The sequence below is a fragment of the Cydia fagiglandana genome, chromosome 2 (assembly GCF_963556715.1).
Source record: "Cydia fagiglandana chromosome 2, ilCydFagi1.1, whole genome shotgun sequence".
NCBI lineage: Eukaryota > Metazoa > Arthropoda > Insecta > Lepidoptera > Tortricidae > Cydia > Cydia fagiglandana.
Window position 1 is genome coordinate 24,802,364 of NC_085933.1, and position 26,936 is coordinate 24,829,299.

Below are 26,936 nucleotides of genomic sequence, written 5' to 3' on the forward strand. Positions count from 1 at the left end.
AATTATTAGGGTTGGCACCACTTGACTTCCTTGTGCGTGCACGACCACAGATAAGATAATCACTTGAATTTTGACAACCCTAAATAGCCGAAAGGGATAGTGCTATGTATTAGAAAGGGATAGCACGATTCGACCCTGAATCGCTGTCAAACTTCGGGTTTGTAGGAAGTGTCCTTTCTGTACAGTAGTACTATTATTTTCTTCCACGGAAGAAAGAATGAGCGCGCTGCGGTGATTTTTTCTTCTGTGTCATAAATAGGGCATTTGACTACTAGTCAAATCAGTTTCTTTTTTCGAACTGTCAAAACGATTTTGCTACTATGGAATTAATATGAAAAACTTAGCATGTGATGTCACGATCAAATTACCTACTCTTTAGTTTAGATTACGGGTTTTAAAATAGAAATTGTGTCTAAAAATAACTGCTGTCTACGTTTCTCTATTAATCTTCGTGCTTTATTTCTTGCATTGTGTAAAATAATTTATTTTAGGGTACAGATAGATGGTGCTACTTTACCTCCCTAGGGCGGGCAGGATTAAGGATCCTTGGTCCGACTCTAAGCTACAAATATAAGCTACAGTCTAACAAAAAACAGTAGAAATTAAAGTGGAAATACTGTAGTGTCGTCCCTTTCAAATCAATCTAGAAAAACGGGACGACACTACAGTATAGCCAAATTTTAATTTCTACTCTTTTTTGTCAGACTATACAATAAGCTATTCTACAAACTTTTGTAAGCTAATAACTAAGAAGCTCCTGTCGCCATATTCATAGCAAAGTTTCAATAATGTATGCTAGGAAGCAGTGGTGGCCGAGTGGATATGAATATGACGTCAGACCATCGTCTGACTTTCAATCCGGAGGTCGCGGGTTCAAATCCTGGCTCGTACCAATGAGTTTTTCGGAACTTATGTACGAAATATCATTAGATATTTACCACTAGCTTTTCGGTGAAGGAAAACATCGTGAGGAGACCTGCATATATATATCTGCGGAGAAATTCAAAGGTGTATGTGAAGTCCCCAATCCGCATTGGGCTAGCGTGGGGACTATAGCCCAAGCCCTCTCGCGCATGAGAGGAGGCCTGTGCTCAGCAGTGGGACGTATATAGGCTGAAATGATGATGATGATGATGCTAGGATTGCTAGGTCGGATTCGGAAAAAGCAGCGATGCTCATGTTTACCCTCTTATATTTAGAAAGAGTTAGCTTTATGAAACGCCTACTTGTCAGACAGTTCATTAAGCGGTATCCAGACGTGAATTATTGAATCGGTCGATTTGATCAGAAACGAAATTGGCGTCAATCTCAAAATTAATTTAGATGTATGGTGATATTAGAGCCCTCTAAATTGAAAAAATGCCTCAGAATGAAAATACTGGCCTCACAAATTGGTATTTTTGCGTCTGCACCTCATTTTATTGGTAATATCGGTCATTATCGGCGGTTGAATTCGGCGAGGCAAATTGGCGTTTGCGTCCGCATGGCCTGATTCTATCGGGCAATTTAATCAGATTGGAGAAAAATTGACTACTCTGGATACGCCTTAAATTATATATAGGCTTAAAAAGCTTGTATCCAGGTCAGAACTATTAAAAAATCAGCGATGTCAGTGACATGACATTACTGACAGTTGACACTTCCAGGGATGCCAACTTAGTGGTTTTACCACTAAATTTAGGGGCAAATAAACCAGCTAGGGGTTTTTTTAGGGGCTAAATATTTTTAGTGGTTTTTTTAGAGTAGAAAAGTGCGACAAATTTGAAAAAATGTAGGCGCGAAGGGATATCGTCTCATAGAAAATTTGAATTTCGCGCCTTTTTCTACTGACAAGATTTTCTTGACCATCTATGTATAACGTTCATATGTATGATCATTAAAATGTCGAACTGGTTGAAAATCATACTAATGTTCTAAATTTGGAAAATCTATAATAATTTCTTTTATTTTTTATTTAGTGGGTTTTCCAAAATAATAGTACAATAAAATTGTAGGGGTTTTTAAGTTGAGCTCAGGGGTAAAAAAAAATTGGAGTTGGCAACCCTGGACACTTCACGAAACCTACTTCAAAGAGCATATAATCACTACGTTTTAAGAGTCGGCACTCTCGAACAATCCTCGAACCGAATTATGAACGTACATATCCCAACACACCAAATACAGGCTTAAAGATCTCGCATCCAGGCCATAATTGTTAAAAAAAAACCACACACAATACTACCAACACAAAAAAAAACAACGCTAGGGCTCGACACCTCCAGTACCTACTGTTTATCGATATCGATAAATGTGCGATACGTGCTGCTGTATTTACCTACTGTACTACTGTAACAGTACATTTTGAGAATCACGTGGATTAATAAAATAAAAGAACATTATATATATAATTTTTTTTATTTTACATGATAAAAATAACATACTTTATTATTCAAGTAGGCATATTACAATATGCTGAATTCGCGCGCATTCTTTTTTAATCCGGTCCCTTTTTATTGAAGGCACTGGATGGAGAATGATTTCCACAAATGAACTTGTTTCCATTCAGCTTTTGAATAGGTAAATAAATACGCCAAATCCTCATTTCCTTTTCCTCAGCTTTGCCCATAATCGACATCTGAAATAAAGAGATTATCGATAAATTGGTCGTACACTATTCGTGTCATAGGTTACTTAGTTTTTTACTTAAAAATACTTTATTCACAAAATATTTTCGTTTTAATCATGGATTGTAAACGACTAAAACTAATTAAATTAGTAACTGTTAACGACTCAAAGTAAAAAATGAAAATATTGCATACAAACATCAGTTTACCGACCTGTTCGGATCAAGTGGAAATTTGGCCAAAAATGCGTTAGTAGTTAGTCTTCTTACACACCCACTACAAAGTTCACATTTCCTTAAAGATTTGGCCCCCATTTAAATAACAGCTAAAGTTATTTTACCAATTACAATAAAAAATAACCACGTATTTCCACGTTCACGACAATTCAAATGACGTTTGACGTTTTACTACCAATCATACCAACCTAAAGAAAAGTAAGTATAATACGTCTATGTTAAAAGCAAGTATGGTATGTGCCACCAAAATGCAACAGCAGTCAGTTTTAATTCGATAAGATTATTTCTATGCCTCAATGTTGGTAACAAGTACGTTCTTAATTTATCAAAGTATGGGGTGTCGATGGGCTGACCTACTTGTTTGAGAGTGTACAGTGTGTGTGTAGGGTTGATTATTTTTATTTATCCGTAAGTGCAATAACCAAAAGATAAAAGCTATAATTAGCAGCACAAACGTCATATTTTACTCAACACTCTGGTAAGTTTGATACTTCAGATTTTATACACTTATTATGATGCAAATACGAGCAGACAAGAATGATTTGCAAAAGCCGGTCACGATTGCAAAAAAAATACAGCATTGATAAGATAAAACTAAATAGAAACATCATTTAAAATGCCTGTGACTCTTTATCACTGTTTAACGTTATTATTATTCTCTGATGATGTTGCTATAGCTTGTACATATAACCTAGCTACCTTTACTGTACCATATACCTTGTACTTTATTTCAGGGTGTTTACAACGTTGGGAACAGGAACGTCAAGAAATAAGCAAATATGAAGAATAAGAAAGATAAAGCTAAAAAATCTGCACCGAAACAAGAAAAGTCCTTGACCGTAAGTATAATTTTCGGTATTCTTTCAGTTTGTTATTTCTCCCCCAAAAAGTATAGGTACCATATTTAATGCAGGGACCATTATCAATATAACTAAAAATCAAAATATCTCATAGAATTCACATTATTTCTTTGATATTATGACAGAATAGTACTTAGGTAAGAATAATGATTGATCAGATAAGGTAAATTAAGTGCAAAATAGGGTAATTCGCCAGTAACTGGTTACTTTTAGTAACTGGCCGCCCTAAACTAAAAATGAACTCTATTCACCTATAAACAGAATTTATTTAGTATAAGGTTTGCATTTTGGTAAGGCCTGCTTTCGGCCCTACACCACATCTAGAGGGTTCTATAACACAGGAAATCATGAACATTCTTTTTTATAATAAATAAATATTTCTATTATTTCAGCTAAGATACATAGTGTTCACAGTACTAACTGTACTTCCCGTTGCTGCAGCATACTGTGTGTTCTACTTTTTTGCCACACCACCGCCTATGCCGGAAATGGACCTCAAGACTTGGTGGGGTCCATACCCCATCAGTCAGAAACCTGATGACTCAATTAGACCTTTCAAAATTGAGTTCTCTGATGTGGTAAGAAAATTATTATACCCTGAATTTGACTGTTGAATTACATTTTCTCTAATACATATCACGAAAATCATTTGCTCCACCTTACCCCTATTGCAAGAGCAAAGTGCAAATTGGGCAAATTGACTGTACCCATAATATACCTTCACAAAGAATCAACTCCTGTGGCGCCCTCATTAGGAGGATTGAGTTTTCTAAAGGCCACCATTTGCCAGGTAGGTGATAAAGCAAAAAATAAGCAAAATAAAACTATGTGAAAAAGACCTGAAGCAAAATAAAACATGTCGCGCTATGACTCACCACAGTTAAATTCTCCAAATAACTTTAACCTTTTGAACGCCAAACGGCGCATCCATTTGCCGTGCCACTGACGCCACAGGGGTAAAATTTAGTTTTGTGAATAAATAATGCCAACCTAAAAGTGGGCTGTTTTTTTGTAGATTTCAAAAAAACGATAGACGTCAAATGCCGTCTTTGGCGTCGTTGTCACGATTTTGAGTTGACGTCAATTGCCGTCTATGGCGTTCAAAAGGTTAAAACATTCAAAATCAAGTACTAGGTACACTTCACTGCTACAACATAAAATGACATAATTATCTGTGCTTCAGATAGTGAACGACCTAAAAGAGCGCCTCCTCCACCGGCGTCCCTTCACCCCTCCCCTCGAAGGCGCCGGCTTCACCTACGGCTTCAACTCTGACTTCCTGACTCGAGTACTGGACTTCTGGCAGAACAAGTATGACTTCAAGCAGCGGGAGCAGTTCCTCAACCAGTACACGCAGTTTAAGACCAACATACAGGGCTTGGATATGCATTATGTGCATGTTAAGCCGAAGGTTGATGGTGATTTGAAGGTAAGATGGTACAAAGAAGTACAACGAGAGTTGGGATGTAGTTTCACTTGTTCTGATCTTGAGGCATGGCAATCATGTTCACTATATTTGAAAATTGTTTCAAATATAGGCCAAAAGCTATCAGTAATAAATAACGATATTACTCTATTTAATTTAAAGTCTATTGATAACACTCATGATAACTTATTGTACCTACATACACAACAAAGGTACAATGCAAAGAAAAAGCAAAATAGAGTTAGACCAAGAAAAGTCTACAGCGATTTTGATAGCCCACGCAGGGCAAGTGTTATTAATACGTCATAATTTCATAGAATATAGTCTGGCGTGCGCAACGATTACGTTAGGACGCGTTCCTTTGTTTACCTTATTGTAATACCGAATTTTTGTGTTTTGCTTAGAGCATTATAATTCCGAGTGTGTAAAAAGTGATTATAATGACTATAGTATTGATAATAAGTGAAAAACTAAGTTAATTTGTCGTTTATTTTCGTGTAAACACAATTTTAGTGGTTTTATCGAACTACCCTCAATTTGTGATTATGAGTGATTCGGGCGAGGAACCGGCCCCGCAGCCGGCCTCGAGTGCCGAGATGACCCCAGAATCAATCAGGAAGGTTATCATGGGCTCCGAGGGGTCCTTTCCTCAAGGAGATGGCGAGATGGACTTGCAATGGGATGAAGGCGATTTGAATGTCGGTAACCAAAGCGGTGTGGTGCCCGAGCTGAACTCTGCGGACCAGCGACGCGATAAGCGACGGTTAGAGGCGGAGGAAGGTGGTGATGATGATGGGTTTACGGTCGTATCTAGGAATAAACGTAGAGATGTTCGTCGCTCTCCCCCTTCGATTAGTCCTCTACCGAAGTCTGATGATATTGTCTATGAGGTTTCAGTTAGCTCCAAGAATGTTCTCCCGAAACAATTGGGATTTGCAAAGATATTGTTGAGTCATAATGTGCAGGGCGTCTTAAGAGTAAAATATAAGAGTCCTTACAAATTACTGATCAGATTTAATACCAATTCTAACGCAAACAGTTTCTTGGAGAGTGAAGTTGCGCAGAAATATGAGTGGATTTGTAGAAATACTAATGAGTTGCCATTCTGCTACGGGGTAGTAAGGGATATAGATTTTGAGGTTGAGGAAAAGGATCTAAAAGATATTTTTGTGTGCGATTCGGATACAGAGATTCTAGCCGTCAAACGATTAAACAAAAGAGATGAGCAGGGCAAGTGGGTAAAGTGTGAAACTGTACGTATTTGTTTTCGAGGGTCAATCCTGCCCCCTTACGTTAAGGCGTATGGATGTCGTATGGCGGTAGATTCGTATAAGTATCCAGTCACGCAATGTTCGAAATGCTGGCGATTTGGCCATGTCAGTAATTTTTGTCCATCCAAGGTACAAATCTGTCCTAAATGCGGAGAAAAGCATGAAAATTGTGAAACAAAGAAGTTCCAATGCGTGAACTGCAAAGGAAACCATTTATCTTTGATGAAAAGCTTATGTCCCGCATTTTTAAAAGAGAGATCCATTCGCATATTTATGGGGCAAAACAATTGCGCATATAAAGTAGCCTTAAAGAAAATCAACGAGGAAAAAAAACAGAATACTGATGTAAGCAGTGGCTTCCAGGCGAGAGAAACACTTCTAATGAATCCTAATCCCCCAGTATTTTCAACTGGTGAATCCTCGAAGCCTTCTTATAGAGATATATGTGCTGGGGCTTCGGTTAGTAATTATAATTTTGAAGAAGAGCACACTGAAAGCGAATTAGAAGAACCCCAAAATAAGAATATTGGAAGCAAACCCAAAAAACAAAGTGACAAAAAAAGCCGCAAATCGAGGAGAAGAGAGAAACTTAATATGAGTGTCGATGAATCATCCGAAACAGAAAGTACCCGACCTCCAATTGATGTAGTCCCCGTTCAGCAACCTCGAAGAACTCGCAAAGAACGAAAGTCCTTAATAGATAGGTTTCTAGACAAGGTAAAGGAAGTAATGTCAACGGAGGGAGATCTTGAAAATAAAATTAAGGTATTTATGGAATTTATCTGGAGCGAGGTTAAGAATTTTGTTCAGAAGTATTTCACTATAGAGATGTTGTTAAAGCTATACGAAAATATCAATAATGGCCAGTAACACAATAAAAAAGGATTTGATAAGCATCTACCAATGGAATGCTAACAGTTTAAAACCTAAAGCTCGAAACTTTGAACTATTATTACTACAAGATAAAATTCATATGGCATTTGTGAGTGAGACTTGGCTTTCTACTGAAACTACTCTCAAGTTTAATGGATATAACGTAGTTAGAGCAGACAGGTCCGATTCTTATGGTGGCCTGTGCGCCATCATACACAGATCAATAAAATTTTCACATAGACCTTATAATGTAACGAATCCTCAAATGCAAGTTATGATTATTGAAATATTTAATATCCCTGGCCTTAAACATATTATATCGATATACTGCCCTCCCTCCGTAACCACTAATCAGCATGATTGGGACTCAATCTTCAGTTTTGTTAAATCAGAATGTCTCATATTTGGTGATATGAATGCTCATCACGCCCTGTGGTCATGTAAATCCGATCGGAGAGGAGAGGCTGTGTACAAAGCTATGTTTGATAATGATTTCGTGTGTCTAAATGATGGGTCACACACTCGCATAAAATGGGTTAATGGCAGCCTGCAGACATCTTCACCTGACATCTCATTCGCTTCAACGGATATTGCTACTAATGTTAGCTGGCAGACTTGTAATGAAAACTTAGGTAGTGATCATGTGATATTAAAGATGAACTGTGGTTATATCCGATCTAAAATGTTTACCAAGAAGAGGAATTATAAAGAGGCTAACTGGGTGGAGTACAATAAAGAAGCAGAAACAGTGTTTGATGTTTTAGTGAGTGATGACGTTCAAACTACTTATGATATATTTTTGAAAAACATCCAATCATTAGCTGATAAACATATACCTTGGATCAAAACAAGTGAAGACCCTTCATCAAAATTTCGACCTAAACATTATTGGAATTCAGAAATCTCCAAAGCTGTAGCAGAGAGACGTCTAGCCCTGGCAAAGGTGCGACGTAATCCTACTCCATCAAATCTTTCTTGCTGGCAAAACAAGGTGTCAAAAGCCAATGAACTAATAAAAAGGGCTAGCTCGAAAGCGTGGAAAGATTTCTGTACGAGCATCGACCATGAATCATCACCTACTACCATGTGGAGGAAAATGAGATGGATGAAAGGAAACTCTGGAGGCCGGGCTGGAGTCGATCCCGATAACGCCAGGAATCTGCTACATTCGTTGACCCCGGATAGTGTTGCTGAACCGGACCCGTCCTTTTCTAGTGTACAATCTTCTGTGTTAGAAATCCCGATTACTCTCCCTGAATTACTAAATTGTTTAAAAAAGAAGGATACTTCTCCAGGAGTTGATAACATATCTTATTCTATGATTTTTAATCTTTCAAACAATGGTAAATTAATGTTGCTCAAAATATTTAATCTCATAATTCAGACTGGGGTTGTACCGGATCAGTGGAGAGATGTCAGTCACGAGAAATTACTAAATAAACTACAGCACATAGGGATAACGGGAAAAGCGCACGAAATGCTAAAATCTTACTTACAAAACCGACACCAAGTGGTGAAAGTTGACAAATGCCAGAGTAGCCAAAGAATTATCACATATGGCGTGCCACAAGGTTCAATTCTTGGACCGCTTCTTTTCCTCGTTTATATTAACGATATCAAAGACTTAGGGCTCAAGGGTGAACTGACACTCTATGCCGACGATACATGCCTCTTTTACTATGGCCGTAAAATCGATCATATCCTCATAGATATCCAAACAGATCTTGATCTTCTAAACACGTGGTTCCGACTAAACTTGCTAACCATAAATATTGATAAAACTAATTACGTCATTTTCGCGGCGATAAATAAAAAAATTGAAGGTTACACGCCACCATCAATAAACAATAAAAATATAAATTTGAAAACTAGTGAAAAGTACCTAGGCTTAATCATGGACAGCCACTTAACCTGGAAACCTCACATACAAAAAATTAAATCAAAACTTATCTCTCTCACGGGCGCTATTCGCAATATATCTCGCTGCCTTCCACAAAAAGTGAAATATCTAATATATAATTCCTTGATAAAACCACACATTGATTATCTAGTTGAAATATGGGGAGCAGCAGCTATTAGTAATCTAACGGTCCTTCAAAGAGCGCAAAACAAGCTAATAAAAACATTATTTAATTACAGTTATTTAACACCAACTCGAAAGATCTATAAAGAATTAAAAATAATGAATATTACTCAATCCTATGTATATTATACGTGTCTATTGGTCCGCAAAATTCTTCACAAGACTATACACTCACATATAGGCTTTACACAAAAACATCACGTACAAAGAATTAAATTACGAAACGCTGATCACCTAATCTTACGGCCAGCAAGGACAAAATATGGTAAAAGAAGTATAATTTATGAAGGTGCCCAACTTTATAACAAGTTACCAAAAGATATCAAGGAATCGAAATCCATAGCTAGCTTCAAAAAACATCTAAAATTCTATGTAGTAAATAATGTAATAATTAAATGATTTTGTGCATGTATATTTGTTAAGCAAATAATATGCACGTATAATTCAAATAAATTATAATTCGATAAAAAAAAAATTAGGGTGATAAAATCTAAATATTTTGAAATGTACAATATCCGTAAAAAAAAAAAATCACGCACGTAATCTTAATATCTAATATACTATATTGCATAAATCAACCAAATCTTATTATGTATGTCTTATAAACTTATAATTGCAAAATATTCATAGTAAATAACTAATACAAACTATACTATTAAACAACATACTAAAATAAACAAACAACAATAAACTAAAATGTTAAATGCAATTATCTTATTTACTTATTTTTATTGCATAACAACATACCAAAATAAATATAAAAAACAATAAACTAAAATTATAAATGCAAAATAACCTTAATTACCTATTTGTTAATTGCATAAAATTATATACTTACATCAGTAAAAGAACAATGTATAAAGATAAAAATTAAATAATAATTAAAAACGTTAAAAAATAAATATTGCAAATAATTGTAATCTGTAAGCTATTTCTAACAAATACTAATACTCTGTGACTTGCGTTATTATACCCAATTGACTTCTCCACGCCAACCTGCTTCGTAGCTCGCCGACATTCGTCAGGCGACTAGTTCCCTTTGACCCGCTGACGGACGCATGATTGGTAAACCAGTATAAAGCGACTCACTATTCCCAATAATTGCGCTAAGTCGGAAGTCACACTTATATTTGACGGCGTAAACTCGCACGCGCTTGGTAAGCGTCGGGAATGCACCATATTTAACCGCACGAGTTAAGCTATCCGAGCCGGTTAGTAACGTATTTCTACCCACTTTGTAACCAAACTAATGTTTTGTACTTAATAATTACTTATTTATTTTATATTGTCTGCACGTTAGTCCTAAGATATACCTACTATAAAAATTGTATTCTCAAGTAAGCGAATTTTGTAAATTCTTTTTGAGAATAAAGTTCTTAAACCATATGTCCAAATAGTCCCTATACTTAAGCCGGGGAGGGACCCCGGCTTACCATCTTCTTTACGTCCGATTTCTTTAATGTCTTGTCCATGTAAAATTCTACACTTGATTCTTATGAAGAGAATTGAATGGTTTGTGGAGAGTCGGGGTCTACTTCCCAGCTCATCGACTGGTTTCAGACGGTCACAGTCTTGTTTGGATAATTTAGCTTTACTTACATCTGATATTCAACAAGGATTTGGTAATAAACAACCTACTGTGGCTTGTTTTCTCGACATCGATAATGCATATAATAACATAAATATAAGTTCATTAATTAAGATTTTACAAAGCATAAGCGTAGGTAATAATTTATGTAAATATCTATGGAATTTCCTTTCTGATAGGCGCTGTAGAATCATTTTGAATTGTGGAGGTAACCCTTTAATTAGACATACTCACCAAGGATTAGCCCAAGGAGATCCCATCTCTCCTCTTTTATTTAATATCGCAACCATGGAAATAGGTAATAGTAGGTATTAATAATGTTTGTATTTCACAATACGCTGATGATTTCGTGTTGTATAAAACAGTGGAAAGAGGGCGTACTTCAGATACAGTTAGTGTTCTTCAACTTTCTATTGATTGTTTGATTGGATGTCTAGAAAAAGTTGGCTTGTATCTATCTGAGAATAAATCAAAAGTATGTGTTTTTAAAAGATCACGAAAAGCTGTGAATGTTAACATAGTTGTTAATGGCAAATCTCTCGAGGTGGTTGGTAAAGCTAAGTATTTAGGATTATGGTTGGATTCAACCTTGAGATGGGGGCTCCATATAAAAGAGCTGTGTGAAAGAAATTACAAACATATTAATATTTTAAAGGTTCTAGCGGGTAGGTCTTGGGGAGTTCACCCTAAACATCTCAGGCGCCTCTATATATCTCTCATAAGAAGTCGCCTGGACTATGGTAGTTTTATTTATGGAAGTTGTGCTGTTTGTCATTTACGGAAATTAGATATTTTACAAAATAGAGCTTTGCGTGTGTGCGGAGGCTTCATTCGCAGTACTCCTGTTATAGCTATGGAAAGTGAACTCTCCATTCCTCCTCTGGTTGTGCGACGTTATTGGCTGGGTTGTAGATTTTTGCTAAGAATAAGATCAAGATCAAACAGCCCCATTATTTCCGCGTTACAGAGCATTTTGGCTAAACGTAATCTATTCTCTGATAAAAATTTTCCTTTGTTAGCAAACATCTATGATGAGTGGAAAGATTTACCTGTGCATCACTGTGACAAATTGGATATGTACTCTTTGAACACGTGGGTGTCCTCGGTCAACACCAGGGTCATGTATAAAGGATAGCATTGCTTATATTGATGTTCCTAAGCGGCATCAACAAAATGAGGCTTTAAGAAATTCTACATTGAGAGTGCTCACTGAGCAGTATATCCAATTTTATAAAATATACACTGATGGTTCGAAATGTGTACAAGGTGTTGGAGCAGCTCTGTTTGATCCTCAGTGCAATGTTTCACTCATGTGGAAGCTTCATGATGACGCGTGCGTTATGCGAGCTGAACTTGTAGCTATTAAAGAAGCTCTATGTTATGCAAAGAATCTAGATAATAGTGCTCCAGTTGTAATACTGTCTGACTCAAAGAGTGCACTTCAACACCTTAATCGTTGTGTTTATGGACAAAGAGGCATGCCTATTGCGTATGAAGCTCTCCAGTTAATTCATGAGTTTATTTGTAATGATAAGGTTGTTAAATTACAGTGGATTCCTTCCCACGTAGGGTTAGCAGGAAACGAGGCAGTAGATCAGCTTGCTAAAACCGCTGTAATGGATGGCTCTGTACTAGATTCTATACCATATCCAAGTGAAATAATTCCCAGAATTAAAAAAATATGTTTACAGAAATGGGAATACCATTTTGGTGAACAAGCTTTATCAAGGGGTGTAGGAATCTGGTACAGAACAATCCAAGCTAGACCCTTGTGGATACCCTGGTTTGATTCTGCCAATCTCGCTAGAAAAGTGTTAGTCTCAGCATTCCGAGTCCGGTCCGGACACATCCCTACAAATAAGTTTCTGTGTATGATGGGTGTTAAACCGTCACCTCTGTGTCTAGTCTGTCAGAGGACTGATGACTTGTCTCACGTGTTGTTGGACTGCGTCCGGAATTCGGATTTGAGAAAAAGAATTTTTGGTAGTTTGGGTTCCATGCACAATGGACAGATCAATTGTTGGTTGGCAGAACCTTTGTCTGATAATGCAATCAGTGTTTACCACTTTATTGATCTCTCCCTTGAGTAGGCAATTATGAAAGCACCCATGAGGCTGACATGTTCACCCAGAGTGTCCAAAGCCTCTATAAAAATTAGATAAAAAAAAAAAAAAAAAAAAAAATTCATAGAAGTTTGACATTTAAAATAACACTTGCACTACGTGGGCTATCAATACACTGCAGACTTTTCTTGGTCTAACTCTAAAAAAATCATAAATTCTTACTTAACCTAACCTTGATTGGATTCAATTGATATTAAACAAAGGGATAACAATATTTTAGTTAGTTAATAGTTTACTTATTTTAGTTAGTAGCTGGCAAAAATTTTCTGACAGAAGCTTGCAAATGTCATCCAATTTAACACCTTCAACTGGATCAAGATAAAATATTTGAGTTATTTACAGTCAGTGGTAGTACCACTACTTCTGCTACATGGCTGGCCGGGCTCAGTGCGAGAGTTCTACGAGATGATACCAAAACTGACCACGCCGCGAGCTCAGCACGACTTCGTCTTCGAGCTGATCATACCCAGCCTGCCTGGCTTCGGCTTCTCACAGGTGAGTGAGACAGAGTGAATGACCCAGAAATATGTACAATGGTCTCTGGCATCTCCAGCCGGAAAATAAATAGACGAGTTGCGGGTTCATGCATAGCGAACCGCCTCGCGAGGAAATTGCCTCGGTCGGGCGAGGCACGTCGGGTCGAAACGACGCGGCCGATGCACGTCTACACAGACCGAGCTGCTACGCGCGGCAATGCGGCCGATGCATGTCTACAAACACAAACCGAGCTGTGTGTACCCGCCTAATGGCTCTTCGATTTTTTGTTAAAGTAATTATATCTTCATTGTATTGTGCACAGAGAAGTTTTGTACGTATACAGAACCTATCAGTGGCGGCGCATCAAATATATCCATAGACAAGCCGGGGCGAATTTGGCTTACATATTTCCTTTACAACTCTGCTCAAACGTCCAAAAACAGGCAAGCCGGTGGGAATCTGCTTTTATGGACGCGCCGCCACTGGTACCTATAAAGTATTTTGCGTTTTAGGACTTTGACATTATTTTGTGTCACGATTCGCTGGACAGACTAGTCTAGTTCAGCTGTTTTTTCAGCATGTGATATTTACCGTATTATAACTATTTTTTATTGCACAGGGCGCCTCTAGAGCCGGCCTGGGCCCAGCAGAAATCGCAGTGGTACTCCACAACCTAATGCAGCGTATAGGTGTACCGAAGTACTACATCCAGGGTGGGGACGCGGGCCACGCTATAGGCTCGCACATGGCAACACTGTTCCCAGATAACGTACTCGGTTTTCATACAAACTTCCCCGTACTTACCTTCAACCCGTACGCGCATCTCTTTAACTTTTTAGGTAAGTGTAGTATCCTGATTATTTTTAACCGACTTCCAAATCCCAAAGGAGGAGGTTATCAATTCGGTTGTATGTTTTTTTATTATTTTTTTTATTTTTTATGTTTGTTACTCCATATCTCCGTCATTACTGGACCGATTTTGAAAATTCTGTTTTTGATTGAATATATATGCATACAGATTGGTCCCGTTTTTATTTTATTTAGAAATTTAATTCAGGCAACAAGGCCCATATTACAAATACCTTACAGACATACATTATACATAATGTATTTTATAAACTTAAAACTAAACACTATTTAGTCGACAAAACGGCGTGGCTCCGTTGCATCGGCTGCTCTTGTGTCGGATTCGGCAGTTTGCCCCGGAACCTCCGAAACACGACACCTTTCGGCCAGAAGTCGGCGCACTCGATGGTCCCCTGCAGTGGTCGCGGCACGCGCACCACAAAAGAGTTGAAGTGCACGTAGTGGCGCGATCGAAGCTGGAACACCCTCAGCGTGTAGCCGGTCTTCTGGTGTACATACTCCACCACTTCAGCAGCCGTGGCGGTGTAATGCAAGCGCGATACGTACAGCGCCTTACTCGGTGTAGCAATCCGCAAGCCAGAACTAGCCGGGTCGGCGGTACCACACTGAGTCTTACGAGGCGCCGTGCGCGCCTTCTTCTTTCTTGATACCAGTGTGAAATCCTCCTCATCCATACTGGCAACAGGGAGCTTCTCCTTGGGAGCCGCTCGATCAGTACCCTTTACAGGTACACTAACCCGGTTCAATGCGACTTTCGGACCGGCGACGACATCCGCGTAAACACGATGACGTGATTTGGAGGAGGCGGGGGGAGGGCGCGCGCGCGTGAGGCTCGCGGGCGGCAACACAGCTGATGCGACACATTTTACAGTGTCAGCAACATGCAAACTGACTGACTCGGCGCTCGTGGCTTGCCGGTCATCGCACTTGAAATTCGACGCCGCCGACCGAGTAAGGGCACTGTTTCGCAAATTGATGACTTCGTTGCGTAACTCGGTTATAGTGACCTGGGCCGCATCAAACCTCAAAATGACATCTGCTAGACTTGTTTTAAGGGCCACGATTTCCTTCAACAAGCAGCTAACGTCGACATGATCCGGAATATAGGACGGCAGGCTGGAGGCACCCGTCGTCGCAAACTCCGGAATCCGGTCTTCATTCTCCCTCAGAACGTTTATGATGTTCTCTAGGGTCTTCTTCCCGGTTTCATCTCCTCTCCTGTGAGGTACATACGTGCCGGCGATCCCGAGGGACTCGTGCAGCACCTTCTTTGCTGCACAGATATCTTCGACGGAAAAACTCGACGAACAGATCTGAACAGCAGACACCGTGTCCATCACTCCTTCCAGCAGCAGCTTCTGTTGCAGAAAGGCGAGGAGCTCGTTCACAATGGGTGCACTCTGTCCGGAGGCACTCATCGCGTCACTTCGCTAGCTGCGGCCGAGCCGCGCTAATTTCGCAATTAATTAAATTAATTGATCATCAATGCGTCTATGTCGCTGCTTTTGTCAAAACCCAGTTCTGATGATGGGTTCCATGAGGAATCGAGGGAACTCCTCAAATCTTAAAGGCATACATATAGTGATTTTTGGGTTTTTATCACCAAATCAAGCATATACATCCAAAAAAGTGACATTTGATGGAGTGGAACTGCTGATGATGATCAGAACGGAACTCCTCAACGACGCATAGTTCACGGTTGGCGATTTGTCCTCTTCGTTATGTTTGTTAAGCAAGTTCAGTTTTTAAGCTACATTTTTGTCAAGCTCGAGTTCTGATGATGGGATCCATGAGGAATCGAGAGAACTCCTCAAATCTTAAAGGCATGCGTATAGAGATTTTTGTAATTACATAAAAAAATCAAGCATTTTCATTAAAAACTGTCGCATTTGATGAAGTGGAACTGCTGATGATGATCAGAACAGAACTCTTCAACGACGCATAGTTCACGTTTCGCGATTTTTCCTCTTCGTTATGTTTGTTAAGCAAGTTAAGTTTTTAATGCACATTTTTGTCAAGCTCGAGTTCTGATGATGGGATCCATAAGGAATCGAGGGAACTCCTCAAATATTAAAGGCATGCGTATAGAGATTTTTGTATTTACATCAGAAAATTAAGCATTTTCATTAAAAACTGTCGCATTTGATGAAGTGGAACTGCTGATGATGATCAGAACAGAACTCTTCAACGACGCATAGTTCACGTTTGGCGATTTTTCCACTTAGTTATGTTTGTTAAGCAAGTTAAGTTTTTAAGCCACATTTTTGTCAAGCTCGAGTTCTGATGATGGGATCCATAAGGAATCGAGGGAACTCCTCAAATATTAAAGCAATACGCATAGATTTTTTTCTATTTTCATCATAAAATCAAGCATTTACATTAAAAACTGTCGCATTTGATGAAATGGAACTACTGATGATGACCAGAATAGAACTCTTCAACAACGCATAGTACACATTTGGTGATTACGAATTTCAATTTTGACTTGGACCCAGAACCGGACTCATACCCGGATCCGGTTCGGACCCGGACCCGGACCTGGACTCGGACCCGGGCTCGGACCCGGACTCGGACCCGGACTCAGACCCGGACTCGGACCCGGACCTTGACCCGGAAAACCACTATGATACCTTAACTAAATAAACCACTATGATTACCTACCATAAAACGTGTAAGTATATAAGTATGATGATGCCAATCTTACTAGCCCCTCCCGCTTAAACCCCCGTACACCGCACCGCATGCGCCGTTAAGTGGGTTAGGTTAGGTTTGAACTGCGATCCTCATAGAACTGAACTGCTATCAGAGAAGTGGGTTAGGTTAGGCTAGAACTACCACCCTTACAGAAGCGAAATGCTAGTAGAAAAGTGGGTGGTTTTACCTCCTTTTCTACATAGTATACCATCTACAATAATCTTTCACCGGCCCCCATAGAAGTCGGTTTTTTTTTCTTAAAAATTATTATAGTGTAATGTGATATGGCATTCTGGGTTGGGGTAAAAGTTATTAGGCCGGCAGTAGTACTGCACAACTTGATGCAGCGTATGGGCCTGCTGAAGTACTACCAGTACCAGGGCGGAGACGCGGGCCTCCGTATAGACTCGCACATGGCAACATTATTCCCGAAGTATGTGCTCGGATTCCATACAAACTTCCCTGTTTTAACCTACTTATAACCCATACGCGCATCTTTATAACTTTTTAGGTAAGCAGAGTATCCTGGTTATTTTCACGGTGTAATGTAATATAGCATTTTGGCGTGGGGTAAAATGCTTAGACTGGCAGTGGTATTCCACAACCCGATATAGCACATAGTAGACATGCGCGAAACAGTGCTTCGAAAAGTGATGCTATATCACATCACTTTTCCGAACACGTAATGGTACACTGAGATATCACATCACTCGAAACATGACCCGACCGTGAAACAGCGCTCGGGCGCGCGCGAGATGGCCACATTACAGCTATCTCTTACATTACACAACGCATCTACAGCACTCTAGTGATTCTAGGCGTTTCGGATCCGTATCGGCGATCGATCTATTTATTACGCGTTGCGTTTTGTCACCTTTATGTGAAAGATTTTTTGTTAGTTCTTATAAATTATAAAATAATGTAATTATGTAATATGTATGTAAGTTTCGGAGGTAGATAATTGCCTATGGAGCTTTCCGATATGGCGAGTATTCTATAACAATGCGTACATTTTGCTCGCTTTGGTTCTGTCTCCGTAAAGTGGTTCGTTTACAGGCATTTTTTTTAATAGGTCAATCAAGTTAAAGTCACCAATAGTCCGTAAAAAAGCGATTACTCACCAGCACTAATACATTACATATCAGAATATTGCCATAACGAAACTTTTATTTACACCTTTCACAATTTAATTTAAATATAAGTATTTGCAATTTAGTTCACTCAGTCTTTATAAACAACTCGAATTTCTACAGTCAGTCTCGATATGCACTAATTCACAATTAAATTAAAGGATAAACAAGTATTAACTCGTACTTAGTTTGCCGCGAACCGCGAAAGTCAAGCAAACTATCAAACATGTCACAACAATAATAATAAACGGTTTTCTTTTCGTCAAATTCAAAATCGCAAATAAATTACTCCATTTGACCGCGTCCTTCTTGTATTATAAGAAAACATTTTAAGCTCTACGCGGACGCATTAGAGTTTTAAATCTATTGCAGAAAACCATATTCGTAAAAATATTAATGAGTGACAACTTAAACCGCGGCGATCGGCCGAGCGGACCTATCCGAATGGTTCCGAAGATAGCCGAAAGCATCGCAGAGCAAGAGCGAGCGAGCACTGAGTGCGAGTGCGAGCGAGCGGAGATAACAAAGCAATGATGGCATGGCATAGCGAACAAACATGACACTATCACAAGTGACATTACACATTACGCGCTCCGTGCGTAGACTTGAACTGACCGGTCATATCGGCGAGTCAATGTATTTGGAATTGTATCCATTTCGCGCGCTTCGGCCGGTCGTTGGCGCTCGCGCGCTCCGTGCGGCTCGCGTGATGCGTGATGTTTGAAGTACTGGTTGATTTTGCGGAGAGATACGTAATGCCATATTACGTGTTCGAGAGATATCTCATTTGTGATATTACGAGCATTACTTACACATGTCTAGCACATAGACCCGCTCCCTAATCGAAGTTATATTCAGTGTGGCGTCAAATGGCATTTTAGGTTGGAGTAACTGATTGGTCTGGTATATACGAGGTGCAAGGCCAGACATCGAGGCTAATCTGATACATGATCTTGATGTCCTTTTTTCTCCAAAACAAAATCTTCTGTACTAATCCATAAGTCAACTAAAATTAAAATGTTGTGACAGGTCAATTCTGGCCCAGCCTCGTGGTGGAGCCCGAGCTACAAAGCCGGATGTACCCATGGGGCGAGAAGACCAAACACCTCATCGAGGAGTCCGGCTACATGCACATCCAGGCGACTAAACCGGACACTATCGGTAATTTAATCCCGTTCATTTATGAGCCAAAAGAGTCCAATCCAAGAGACTCTAAAAAACTTGTCAAACCTCCGTGTGCTAGTAACCCTAGAAAACACTTCTTGCCGAATCGTGTGGTAAATGTGTGGAACTCTCTACCAGATACTGTTGTTAGTGCACCGTCGGTCAACACTTTCAAAAATAGACTGGATACACATTTTAGAACTTTAAAAAGTGCAAAATAGAATACAAGTGCTTCGATATACACACATCAGCTCTAAGAGCTGCTAGTGTATCAAATAATAAATAATAATAATAATAATTTTTGGACACAAGCCTCACTCTTATTAGGTACCACATTTTAATATTTGGTCTTCCAGTACCTAAGCTTTAAAATCTCTCGCAACTATTTTTGATTCAGACATATTTTAGTTAAAACATTTATCCTACAAATACTATTTAAATGAATAAATAAAATATGAGGCCCACCGGTTTAGGCAGCTGCCTGATCAGCAGCGATAAAACTAGCAGTTATTGACTATTTTCTCGTGCAAGCATAAAACGATAACGTTAGCTAGTATTCAAGAGAAGGCACTCCACCCTGACGTAAAAATTGGTCTTAGGCCCGCTATTCGAATCTCTTTTTGTGTCACAGGAGCGGCACTAACCGACTCCCCAGCCGGGCTAGCTGCCTACATCCTCGAGAAGTTCTCCACATGGACCGACCCGGCCTTCAGGAAAGCTGGCGACGGCAACCTGCTCGCCAAGTTCTCATTGACATCCCTGCTAGACAACGTCATGATCTACTGGGCTTCGAACAGCATTACTACTTCCGTGCGATTATATGCTGAGACATTTGCTAAAAAGCAGCAAAGTCTGAGGCTAGACGAGTAAGTATGTTCTTTCCGCCTTCAGGAAGGCTATGGGAACCAGTTCTCAACGTTTTCTTTTCCAACTTTGCTCGACAACGTCATGATCTACTGGGCTTCGAATAGTATTACTACTTCCATGCGATTGTATGCTGAGACATTTGCCAAGAAGCAGCAAAGTCTGAGGCTATACGAGTAAGTATGTTCTTTCCGCCTTCAAGAAAGCTATGGGAACCAATTCTCGAAGTTTTCTTTTCCAGGTCTGCTGGACAACGTCATGATCTAATGGGCTTCGAAAAGCATTACTAATTTCGAAACTAACTTCGAAAAGCAGCAAAGTCTGAGGCTAAACGAGTGAGTAGGTATGTTCTACACATGGACCGACTTCTGGAAGCTTTGGTGACTGGTGACTGCAGCCTTTGAAAATACAACCTACTGGCACGACACTTTATCTATTTCTTACTTTGTTTACATGATTTCTGAATTGAAATATAGTACACTGTTATTTATTTCTTCATTGAGTTACGACTGTCAATCACCATTAAGAATTTTAAAATTTTTGCCATCTATAATACATTCAGCTACCACAACCAAACCATAGTCTTATTTTCTTCACCTATTATTCCCAGGGTTCCAACGGAAGTACCAACATGGGGCATCAAGTTCAAACACGAGCTGGTCTTCCACCCGGACCAGTTCCTGAGGCTGAAGTATAAGAACTACCTGCACAGCACCGTGGTGGAAGCTGGTGGGCACTTCGCAGCCCTGGAACACCCTGATATCTTGGCTGATGATATTTTTGAGGCTGTGGAGGCGTTCCGCCATTTCCATGCGAGGAAGTAAGTACCTATAGCAGTTGTTATTTTTGGTCCTGAAAATAAACTCCAGTAATTCTTATTTTCTTCTCCTAGATTGAAACATTATGTACCTATACAAAGAGTTATCAATGGTAGAAAAGGTGTATGGACCATCTCACACTAGCGTCTTTTGAGCGTCATCGTCTCGTCAGCACTATGAAAAATGGCGTCACTGCGCAGTTGCGTCAAGCAGCAGCCATACATTCAGTTGACTACACTCCGACGCTCGAGAGACGCTAGTGTGCGGTGGCCCCAAAGTATAAAAATTAATTCTTGCCTTGAATTAGATATTTTCAAATCAAAAAATCAGCAATTATTTTCAGGCTACTAAGGCCCATAGATACATACCTTACAAACGAACATATAGGTATATACAATAATAAAAATCTTAAATACTAAAAAAATATTTTCGTGACGCAGTTTTCTGTTGCGGCGTCACTTGCTCTGGTGTAGGATTCGGCAGATTCCCACGGAACCGCCGAAATATCACACCTTTCGGCCAGAAGATTTTGAAATAGAGGTCGCTATACGGTCCCGTACAATACGGGGTACTTCTGGTTGTCAAAAGTAGACGTTACACCACAAAATACATAGCGCAGTATAGCGCCGTTTAGTTCGGCTATCAAACATGGGGACACGATTTTTTCTCCTTTTGTACAGTCGCCAGGCCGAGGTGGTTAAAATATCTGAACACGCACTCTAACGCCTTCACAATAAAGGCGTGTTCAGATATATGTGAGCGCCTTGGCCGCTCCGATATATTTAATGCTCACTGTACAATAAATATGTCTTAGATGTAAAGTAAACCCTAATAAAACAATTCATCTTACAGTAACCCAGAACAAAAACCGAAGACAATCTACGACATCACGGTAAAAGACATCCACGGCAACACCATAAAACTGGACAAATACAAAGGCTACGTTTTAATCATCGTCAACGTGGCGTCCCAATGCGGATACACCGACAACCACTATAAAGAACTCAACGAGCTATACGACAAGTACGCAGAGAGGGGTCTTCGCATACTGGCCTTCCCTTGCAACCAGTTCGGCAACCAGGAACCAGGGAGTCTAAAAGATATCCTAACCTTTGCTAAAAACAAAGGAGTTAAATTCGATTTGTTCGAAAAAGTAGAGGTGAACGGAGACAACGCACATCCGTTATGGAAATTTTTGAAGGAGGTTCAAAGTGGGACGCTAACTAACGCTATAAAATGGAACTTTTCCAAGTTCATCGTGGATAGGAACGGGGTGCCTGTGGAACGGTTTGGGCCGAGCACTAGCCCGTTGGAGCTGGAAACTTATTTGGCTAAGTATTGGTGATGGGTTTTGCCACTTGAACGGTTACGGGCCGTTTAGAGCGTCCGATAGGTGGCGCGGTTGCACAGAGTGGGTGAGCGGGTTAACGTTAGTTTGAACAACGAATTTTACTTACAATGACACGCGTGTGCGTGCGTTCGCTTCGTGCACTGGCGCCTGCTAGCGGACGCCCTTAATACGAATTTCTCGATCCAATGTATGTGTATATGTAAGTATTATCTAAGGATGGTATTCCATCTGTCCCGTATCTTGGTCGAATGTGTATTTGCGTCCAAATTTTGCTTAATGAGAGACGCAATGCATATTACATTAGACAGGTGGAATACCCTACCCCTACCCTAACACGAGCAAAAATGTGTCATCTTGGAAACTATACTGAAACGCACCCAACTTCAGTCAGTAGAAAAAGGCACGAAATTCAAATTTTCTATTGGAAGTCAATTCTTCGCGCATATATGTTTTTAATTTGCCGCAATTTTCTACTGACAAGGTTGCTGTGCCAGAGTACAATAGGTATTATAAGTAGCCTTACCCGTGTGTTCAGTTAGTGGTCTAAACGAATGCTTGCTCTTCCCATTCACTATTGGAGCAAGTGTTTCCATTTACTAAACGATTGCTCGCTCAAAACTGTTCAGTACCCCTAGTGTATAAATGTGTGTAAATTTCATTCGATAGCGTGACGTGACGTACGTGAAGCGCTGGTGCCCTAGCGGTGAGAGCGTGCGACATGCAATCTGGAGGTCGCGGGTTCAAACCCCGGCTCGTACCAATGAGTTTTTCGGAACTTATGTACGAAATATCATTTGATATTTACCAGTCGCTTTTCGGTGAAGGAAAACATCGTGAGGAAACCGGACTAATCCCAATAAGGCCTAGTTTACCCTCTGGGTTGGAAGGTCAGATGGCAGTCGCTTTCGTAAAAACTAGTGCCTACGTCAAATCATGGGATTAGTTGTCAAGCGGACCCCAGGCTCTCATGAGCCGTGGCGAAATGCCGGGATAACGCGAGGAAGAAGAAGCGTGACGTGACGTACGTTTGCGTTAAGTATCATTTTGTATGGGATTTTGAGTTTCCAAAACGTCCCGCTCGGCGCGCTGTTCAAAATCCCATACATAAACAGTCAAGACGCGAACGCAAGTCACGCTATCGAATGAAATTTCTACGGGCTAAGTTTCAGAACACTGAAAACGCGGGTTTACGAATAATGCTATTCGATTTTCAACCTTAATCGTATGAGAAACCGGTACCATGTAAATGGGATAAAAGCCAGTGTCAAAAGGGCTACCTATGTAGTCATGATTCTAGATTTTTTAATAAACCTATAGGGTGGATTAGACTAACGCGAATGTTGTTTTATATAAGTAATATCATAAAAATATGAACAAACTCACACAGGTAACTATATATGTAAGCTAAGTATAACATAATAAAAACGGAACCTATTCGTTTAAGTAAGTATTACCTCGAAACGAAAAATAAACCAAATGTTACCTAAGTTTCTTATGAGCATTTTTCCGTGTTTATTTTTAATTATTTGCGTGAAATAAAGGAGGTATCAAAGTACATCTAACATCAATGTATATATTTAAGTGAAATGTGCATTTATTTACATTAAGGTGAGGTATTCAATATCACTCTGTGATGCTATTTCGAGGATCGAAAATATCACATATTGGCCAGAAATACCTTGCCTTAATCAGTCAAGGCCAGATTGACGAAACTAGAATAAAATAAATCTGAGATTTAATGTCAAAAAACAATTCTTCTTTGGTCGATCTGATCTTTACTGTTGTTATATTTTTTTATTCTTGTACAAGAGCAATAAACATTTTTTTATGAAAAAGCTTTATTTCTAAATCGGCTACCTACAGTGGACAGGTAACGTAAGGTACTTAAATTAAACTGGATAATACAGAATATTACAATATTATGGGTATTACTGCAATGTTCTGCCGCCAGAGTGCAGCACTAGCACAAATTGTAAACCATAGACTTGTACATACAATGCTTTAAACAGTTTTTTGACGAATCACGTAGTGATTATATTCTCTTTGGTTATCACTATGACATTGATGCATCAAGGCGGTGTTTACAGAGGCCTACCGATTTTCGTTATCTGCCTCTCTTTCACTTCGTGTTTCGCGGTAGACCCTGTTTGTGATAGTGGCGCCCTCTACGCGGAGTTTTGCGTAATATTCCCTATTGAACAGGTGAAGGAGATCAAACGCCAAAAGCTCAACACAGATTGCGTTGTAGTGAAATGGTTCCGAGTGATATTATGTGACAAATTAAAAGCATTAAATTTAGAATTGAATTCTGATTTTCATTTCAGATGCGATATCGAGTTAAAAAACAAACAAATGAATTGTTTTGGTACTAAATTTTAAAAACAAACCAACGTTGGTTATTTGTATTTTTTGCTGATTTTTGTATCATATTTTGCGAATCTAATAAAATGTACCTACACCTAAAATACCTACGTTAGCAAATATCGGAAAACATATACCATAGACTACAGATCTACAGACAACTTGGAACCCTTTCCCCAAAGCGCCTTCTGTGGCAAGCAATTACAGATGTAGTGCAGTGCATAATTGTTAGCCATCGTATTTTCCCGGAAACGTTCGTATTTGGCATGGTCATGCTACTTCAGTCAACCTCGGTACTTTTTGTACCGAGACCGAGACTGAAATAGCAAGACAAGACACGTTCGTACGTTTTCGTCAAAATACGATGGAAACATAGACCTAGTATTACATAGATGAGCTATACGCGTGCCTCCGTGAGGGACAAAATATACGCAAAGCGACAATATTGAAAACACGTTTTAACATTACTGACATACCAAAAACAATCTACGTAATTCGGTTGGGTTATTTGTTGCCCACCATAAACCATACTAATTTTTTGGTGGGGAACAAACAAAAAGAGAGACTGTGACAAGGACAAGCAATAATACCGCTTTCTCTGCTACTCCTACTGAATTTTCCATAAGTGCATCTCGTTCGGTCGTTTAGCCCCTCCCCCGTGTCATCTCTATATTATTGTACCTCTATGAATGGAAAATAATAGGGTTGGCAACTGTCAAAGGTTTGCATAGATGGCGCCATCATAGCTTGCCCCTTTTTCTATGAGATTTGGCTTAAAGAGCTGGCATCCAGGGCATTAAAAAAACAAAAATTTGACACAATTCTAGGGATTGACAGGGCAAGCTATGATGGCGCCATCTGCTTAATACTTCGACCGGCCAACCCCATTATGCACTAGTTGCACTACATCTGTAGCAATTTAACCCCATCTAGCGAGCGGATCCTAGCTTGAGTTTGGAGAAGTCATTGATCGTATTTATGGAACCCGACGCGCTGGACTGTAGCTCCGGAACGTTCGCGATTATCTGGAGGAAACCAACCAGTTCAAGCAATATGTGACGTCCCACGGGTAAAGGTACCTTATGGCGGTTGGCGCTTATGCTATTATTAACGTCGCTCCAATATTATGCGGCGCGATGCGACGTATGTGCCAGCCGCCATAAGGTACCTTTTGCTGTGGAACGTCACATATTGTCTACAATGTCTACTAGCTTTTGCCCGCGACTTCGTCTGCGTGGAATTAGTGACAGCAGCTAAAGTAGGTATAGCGCCAGGATAATGCTAATAGCAATCATTCAATTCGCGCATTGCTTACTTCAATTATTAGGCAATTCATTAACTCTTTCAATTCCATCTCCCTTTGCACTCTCTTCAGGAATGACTTCAGACATAAAAAAACTATCCTATGTCCTTCCCAGGACTCGTTCAACTCTATACTAAATTTCAACTAAATAGGTTCAGGGGCTTAAGTGTGAAGAGGTAACAGACAAACAGTGAAACGGTCACACAATTGTTCTATCAGTGTGACCCAGCCTTTAATATTTGCACAACCTAGATGAAATGTTGAATTGACCATCAGTGAACCTTATTTCAATACAACAAGGTCTACCAATGGTCAATAAATGGTTTGTACAGTTATCAAGAAAATTAGGGTATCTAATAACCTGTTTCTACTGTCTAACTACAACTATTTTTACAACAAACTAACCTACTACTTATATACAGTGTGTTCAGGATAAATAAATACACAGTTGTAATAAAGTTGACGTATTTTGTATTAAAAGAATACTTACAGTAAGATTCCGTGTACTCCGACACCGTGTAAGCAATATTTAAAATAAACTGCATTAAAGCTACATTATTTAGAGAACGTGTACATTGTATAGTATATCCGAACCACAGACAAGACATCCACCAGACTGCCTGACATAGTCGCGCTACCCCCTCTGCCACGTATACGGTAATTTTACTCCATGTTCGAGTCGAAAGTGTATTTGTGTGACGTCCGTGTGTTTGAACGGACCAATCACGGCACGGGACTTCGCTCACCTCGTCCCGCGCACCCCCGCATTTTTGGCATCATCGGTTGCATGAAATAATTGCTCTAAACTCGGTCTAGAGGATTCCTAGTCTATGATCCGAACATA

The 26,936-nt window shown here is 39.6% G+C and overlaps 1 protein-coding gene and 1 long non-coding RNA gene across 3 annotated transcripts; one reads left to right on the top strand and one right to left on the bottom strand.

Moving 5' to 3' along the window:
* Window positions 1–3,207: 3,207 nt before the first annotated feature.
* LOC134679056 (juvenile hormone epoxide hydrolase-like) lies at window positions 3,208–25,679 on the top strand. 2 transcript variants are annotated; one of them, XR_010100279.1, is made up of 11 exons: window positions 3,208–3,317; window positions 3,574–3,678; window positions 4,092–4,277; window positions 4,883–5,128; window positions 13,406–13,558; window positions 14,160–14,379; window positions 19,261–19,392; window positions 20,027–20,261; window positions 20,870–21,079; window positions 21,930–23,072; window positions 23,429–25,679. XR_010100279.1 is itself a non-coding variant. In XM_063537893.1 (10 exons), exons 2-10 carry the CDS (start codon window positions 3,619–3,621, stop codon window positions 22,420–22,422), a joined length of 1,935 nt encoding a protein of 644 aa, XP_063393963.1. In that variant the 5' UTR covers window positions 3,208–3,317; window positions 3,574–3,618; the 3' UTR covers window positions 22,423–25,679. The 2 variants fall into 2 exon arrangements, 1 of the variants encoding a protein (XP_063393963.1); XM_063537893.1 differs by having other exon boundaries at window positions 21,930–25,679.
* On the bottom strand, window positions 23,982–26,917 carry LOC134679305 (uncharacterized). The gene is made up of 2 exons (XR_010100313.1): window positions 26,583–26,917; window positions 23,982–25,814 (listed from the first exon to the last, which is right to left on the bottom strand). It is a non-coding gene; the product is annotated as an uncharacterized LOC134679305 (long non-coding RNA).
* Between the last annotated feature and the right edge of the window lie 19 nt (window positions 26,918–26,936).

Excerpts from the sequence above, each read along its gene's own strand:
- LOC134679056 (XM_063537893.1), top strand. The coding sequence starts at position 3,619 with ATGAAGAATAAGAAAGATAAAGCTAAAAAATCTGCACCGAAACAAGAA. Across the intron at positions 20,262-20,869 it reads CAAAGTCTGAGGCTAGACGA|GGTTCCAACGGAAGTACCAA; the intron begins GTAAGTATGTTC and ends TATTATTCCCAG. Across the intron at positions 21,080-21,929 it reads CGCCATTTCCATGCGAGGAA|TAACCCAGAACAAAAACCGA; the intron begins GTAAGTACCTAT and ends TTCATCTTACAG.